The sequence below is a fragment of the Theobroma cacao genome, chromosome 5, assembly GCF_053813885.1.
Source record: "Theobroma cacao isolate CCN51 chromosome 5, ASM5381388v1, whole genome shotgun sequence".
Taxonomy (NCBI): domain Eukaryota; kingdom Viridiplantae; phylum Streptophyta; class Magnoliopsida; order Malvales; family Malvaceae; genus Theobroma; species Theobroma cacao.
The window spans coordinates 40,079,239-40,085,257 of NC_142643.1; the positions used below are offsets into that span (position 1 = coordinate 40,079,239).

At 31.8% G+C, this 6,019-nt stretch overlaps 1 protein-coding gene across 1 annotated transcript; it reads left to right on the forward strand.

The window, feature by feature from the left end:
- The first annotated feature begins 421 nt into the window (after nucleotides 1-421).
- On the forward strand, nucleotides 422-1,510 carry LOC148762880 (F-box/kelch-repeat protein At1g57790-like). Its single transcript, XM_088806656.1, has one exon. The coding sequence runs from the start codon at nucleotides 422-424 to the stop codon at nucleotides 1,508-1,510; it is 1,089 nt and encodes a 362-aa protein (XP_088662782.1).
- The last annotated feature ends 4,509 nt before the right edge of the window (nucleotides 1,511-6,019 follow it).

A 6,019-nucleotide genomic window follows, 5' to 3' on the forward strand; every position in this document is an offset into this window, starting at 1 on the left:
ATGTGTTTTTTTATATATTAGCAAATTTAATTATCAATAATTATATGTTCTGCCTCTTAATTCTAACTGTTATATAGTTACCAACAAACCTATTTCATGAAAATTGATTTTTTTTTTGTTATTGTTCGACATTGTTGGATAGCTTTTATAATAGGTGTAATTATCTATATCATAAGAAAAAAAGAATCAGACAATCTTGATTTACTTGTGCACTGTTAGTTAGCAATAATCGATATATATACCATAAATTTTGTGTTTTCAAATCGGATTTTAATTTCAAACTCTTGCTGATCCTAGTTGGTTTAGTGACAATTAATTTAATTACTACGCATGCAACTTATGGCACAACATCTAAATTACTTAATTAGTTTGTAGCCTGAAGTTTTAATTCAATTGTTTGGAAATCCCCCAGCAAGCATCTATGGAAAACCAAGATTTGACACCACCCGACGAAGAAAAGGTTGAGGATATGTGGAGCAGTCTTCCACCAGATCTTTTAAGTTTGATACCGTCAAATCTCTATGCTGGAGACAATGCGATGTTTCGTGCTGTTTGCAAAACATGGCGATCAATCACAATGGCTCCTCCACTTCCACTTCCTTCCCCATTCGATCATGCTGATTCTCCATTTCCGTGGTTATTCCATATCCCCAAAAGCAATAATGGTAGAGGAAAATTTTTCCACCCCATATCTAATTACACTTGCGAGATAGACCTTCCAGCACAACTAGTAGGTGCTGTAATCCACTTTTCAAAGTATGGGTGGTTGCTAATGGCCCGGCATAGGGTACATCCGTTTCTCTTCAATCCTTTAACAAAAGAGATTATTGAACTTCCTGAGCTACCCTTAGACGGGATTGAATATGTACGATTAATGTTCTTTACTTCTGCACCATCCCCAGATTGTTTGGTTGTCGTAATGAATTGTAGGCCTCAAGGCCACGTTTGGATCCTTAAACTAGGAGAGGGTGAATGGGAGTTTCATTATATCGTTAGAGAAAACTTTGATTGGACTGCATGCAATCCGATTTTACACAAAGGATTATACTATAGTTTGGACTGCGACGGAAACTTGGGAGTATTTGCTTTGGAAGACATAGATAACAGTTGGGTTACCTACGAAATGAAATTTCCATGGAGCCATTTCAATTCAATTGTTCAAGCATTTCTAGTGGAAAATGAAGGAGAATTGTTAGCCATTTTCATTAAAAAGAATGGCCAAAAGATTCATGTTTTCAAGTTGCACCCGACAAGGAACATCTGGGAACCAGTACCAAGTTTAGGAGACAACATGTTGTTCGTGAGTCCAGGTGCGTCCTTCTCCAAAAAGGCCCTCGTGAGAGGCACCAGGAACAAAATTTATGGTCCAAACTTTTGGGACAAAAATGGCCTCTTTTGCTTCTACTCACTCACAACTGCCAAATATCATTCTTTCTTTGATAATCTTTCTAGTAAAGATTCCTATAATACGAAATTCCTTCAAAATTGCTCATGGTTTATTTCAATGTAAGAATCCAATTTGGTTTTATTTCTGTCTAATAATAGCTAGATATGTTTGTTTCGAATCTTTCAAGGTTTTAAAAAAATTTATTTTGTGCATTATAATCATTTACTTAAATCCTTAATATATGACCATCACAGATAATCAAGGTGTTCTCAATTGTTAAGACTACAAACTTTTGCTTAGCGTTATAAGAATTTTGAAAAGAATTTATTACATGTCATTTTTCTTCTTTGCTGAGTATGGTCAGGATAAGAGCTTATATGGCACCACAATTCAGAGCATCTAACTTTGATGCCATTGTATAAAAATTATGTATGCTGCAAACATCGATGAATCTAGCACTCCTAAAACTTTAGGGTTCTTGTGTTTAAATTATGTCACCTCAAAGATCTAAAGAATCACATGCATGACTAGACTTTGATTTTGATCCTATGGTTCCATATGTTATAGACAGAACTTACCTAGGGTCACTCAATTTTTTTTGTTTTAAAAGAACATACCTGGTGTCACCTTATACAGGTAAAATAAAAAGAATAAAAATTAAACAAAATGTTAGGAAGAAAGATAGACAAGAATGTTGTGTTAGTCTATAACATACTTACAAGAAAATCCCAAAGAAACTTCCTCCTCTAGCCACGTGGAGGGCACAGGAAAAAAAGAGAAAAAGGAAAGAAAAAGAGAGGTAAAAAGAGAAAGAAAAAAACAGGTAGAAAGAGGTTCGAATGCAACGCAAGTGCCATAGTCTAGTTATTCCTTGATAACAATAGTATTGGCAACAGTCCCAACGAGAAGAGGTCCCGAAAATGGCAGTATCCATGTGGCAAATATTAAGAATCGAAACAGCCATCCAGGTGATGCAAACCAAAGGAAGAAAATTATCTGCAAACAGATTAAAAAAAAAACACAATTTATGGATAAGAAATCTTTGAATAAAGCATCTGGATCCTAGCACTTCGGAAAGAAATTCATAGACTCATTTTAACCTTGAAAAGATTAAATTTCTAGGCATAACAAATTGAAGAATGAGAGTAATAAACATCCAACCGTAACCAATTAATAATAAGTTAATAATGCTGAAAATCAGTCACCAGTATTGGATGTGTTGTACGTATACCACCTACTAGACAATTGGTTCTATCTGTTACTCCTTCACAGGAGGTCCTTCATCTAATTTGCTCTGTCTTTATGCTTTCGATTTCCCTCCCCCTCTCTCAAACTCCCTCAGCAATGCATATTTCTCCTCTCTATTTCAACCCCTTTACTATTTTGCAACACCATCTCACCCCAATTACCAGCGATAAATGAAAAAAGCAACACCGCAACATGTCTCTCCACATATTGTGCCAAAAAGGTATTTTTATGATCAAAACTAAATTTCTTATATTAAAGTTTCTACATGATAGCATTACCATAGGCTTCCAGACGTATTTGTGGTTGGTTAGACTACAATTCTACGAAAAATTCTTTTTTCCTTTTAATAAGAGTTAAAACCCTAACAATAAACAAGCTAATTAACAAATGTATTGGGATGAAAATGTCAAAGTGTTTCAGGACACACGCCATGCAAACTTTCTTTACCTTTTTGGTCTCGGTCTTCCTAGCCACACTCACCCAATAGAAAAAATATTTATTTGAATTTTTTAAAATAATTCATGAATTTTTTAAAATATTATGTCAAATGTTTATTATATTCTTAAATGATAAGTTACTAAAAAATCAACGTGTTTGAAAAAGAAAAAGAAAACAGATCACCAGTAGCTATAGGTGAGATAAAGTTGTCAAGAGGGAAGAAATTAAGTTAGTCTTTTATATTTATACTTGAAAGATTTTGCAATGTTTCAGCATATAATATAGTGATACGACGGTAAAGATCAAAATTCTTTCACTTGTGGTAGAATGGAAGTTATTATCTTTTTGAGACGGTCAAGCTTAACACAGCAAATACCATCAATAAAGCAGTGATTTGGTATTCATTGGGCGCACGCAAATGACGGAGCAAGATTTCATGTTTGTAGGGCGAACAAAAGGTGGGTCAGTTGTGTGATTTTAGGGTAATAAGGTTTGAGAAATAATTCTGTTGCAAAGAGTTTTGCTTTAGTTCCTAATGACATGTTTGGTTAGTCATTCCCTTTATTTCTCGAAAAATTTTCTCTCTCCGTTTGGTTCGAAAAATAGCCATTTTTTGGAATGAATATGCCTTAAAATCTTGTAAAATTTTAGAATGGCTATGTTCTCTATTCCATAACCACGGAAATAGAGTCCAAAATATTTTGGAACTAAATATCCTTATATTAAAAATTTACAACATAGATATATAAATACTCTTAATTAAAATAAAACATTTAAATTTTTAATTATAAATTATAAGAAATTAATATTTTAAATTTTAAATTTAAAGTTATTAATATTTTAATGTTTTAAACATAATAATGTTTAAATTGCAAATAAAATATTAATATTTTAAAAAAGTTAATTTTTAAATTATTAAATTATTAATATTTTAAATTTTTAATGGAAATAGAAATTAAAAAATAAAAAATGAAAATAGGAAAAAATAGAAAAAATAAAAATTATATTAATATTTTATAAATTATTAAATTTTTAATAAAAATACAAATTAAGAAATTAAAAAAGCAAAAAAATTAAATTAGAGTAAAAGATAATTTTTTCTTTCGCTGTAAAATTTACTAAATTAAATAAAATTTTTTTTTGATGAAAATAAATCTTATTATAATAAAAGGTAATTTTACTATTTTATTAATTATTCTTTAATTATTTCAAAATTATTTTTACTAACCAAACTATATAATAACAATTTTGATATTATTTCGTTCTATAAACCAAACAATATAATAAGTTATGTAACTAGAAATTTCCCCCTTTGCATTTAAAGCGTTGCAAACTAGCACTGAATATACAAGGCATTTTTCATTAAATATACAAGGCATGCTATTATAATCCCCTTTAAAACCAGTGCAATGCCATGTGCAAAGTCAATTCCAGTATATATATATAAATTCCAGCCATGATAAACAGAGTTTATATCAAATTAACCATCATGCTAATCATTTCCTCAATAAAACAGAAACTGTGCTAAAATACTAAAACCTTTGGTAGGTCAAAAGGAAACCAAAACAGTGAGACCTCCCCACAAATTGGAGGAAAAATCATCTACCATCATCAACAGTAGGACCTCTCCACGAAAATGGTAGGAGTATATCATTTACCTTAATTTATAGTGGGACCTCCCCACAAATTGGCAGGGATATAGCACCTACCATAACATCACAGTGGGACCTCCCCGCAAAATGGGTAAGAATATGATCATCTACCATAAAGGTTCCCACGCTAAACAATTATCACTCTAGCTAGAGTTTTAGTCTTTGTGCACAAAGGTTATGCGTACTGCGACAACTACAGAACCTAAACTCAAGATATTCTCCTAAAAGTCTAATTAATAAAACCAGGGGTTTCATAAACACTTTTCAAGATATATAACACTCAAAGCATGTCATAATTTCTAAAACACTTCTGCTAGCAACATTTAACTCAATATATGCATATGTCAATCTCAGTAAACCATGCCATAGAGAATATAGAGATGGAAAGCACAATCATAAATAATTTATTTTACTCAAAACAGAATATGGAACAATGAAAAAAGCCACTGTGTGGCTCATAGGATAGCATTTTCATTTAAAACTAATTTGAGGAACAAAGCAGTTTACGGGCTTGTTTCCCAATATTTAAAACTGTTATATATTAGCATATACTTGTATACATACTTATACTTTCTAAAAACCACTTAAAACCAGCACTTCAAACCATGATTTATTCCAACTTAAAAACCATACTCAACAGCCATGTAGATTGCCAATCCAATGTTCAAACAGCACTTGAAATCATGCTTGACAAATTTTAAAGCATCAACTTTAGCATATGATTCATGCTTATAACTAACCAGCTCTTATAAATCTCAATAAACAATAAAATCAAGCTCAATACTCCCACACTTCTCAAATATACCATTAGGTAAATAAATCATGCTTTAATGTTTATTGGTATAATAAAATATAATTTTGAAATAGACACACCCACTCACTTGTTAGCTACTTACACAGTTACCCAGTTGACAAGAACCCAATTGGATACCCAAGCTCCCTTGTTGTTAGACATGGAGCTCTTATACTACTTAGCATTAAAACAATCAGAAACCTATCAAACCTATTCATTTTCTGCAGGTACATTTCTACCCTGCTGCTATTAGTGCACTTCACCCATATTTTAGCTTTGCCTTGGCTCAATCATCCTCCATTTTCATAATTCATATCATTCCCAATTTAATTTCAGCATAAACTTATCTTGGAGAATTCATTCCAAGAAAACCAGCACCAAAAATCCAGTCACCCGGTGGAAATTCGCATACCCTTTAATGAAACTTGAAATTTCCAAATATCAATTGGTGAATCCAATAAAAACATGCTTATACTTACCTTCACCATTTTAGACTTTGCC

Coding starts and splice junctions, on each gene's coding strand:
- LOC148762880 (XM_088806656.1), top strand. CDS start 422: ATGGAAAACCAAGATTTGACACCACCCGACGAAGAAAAGGTTGAGGAT.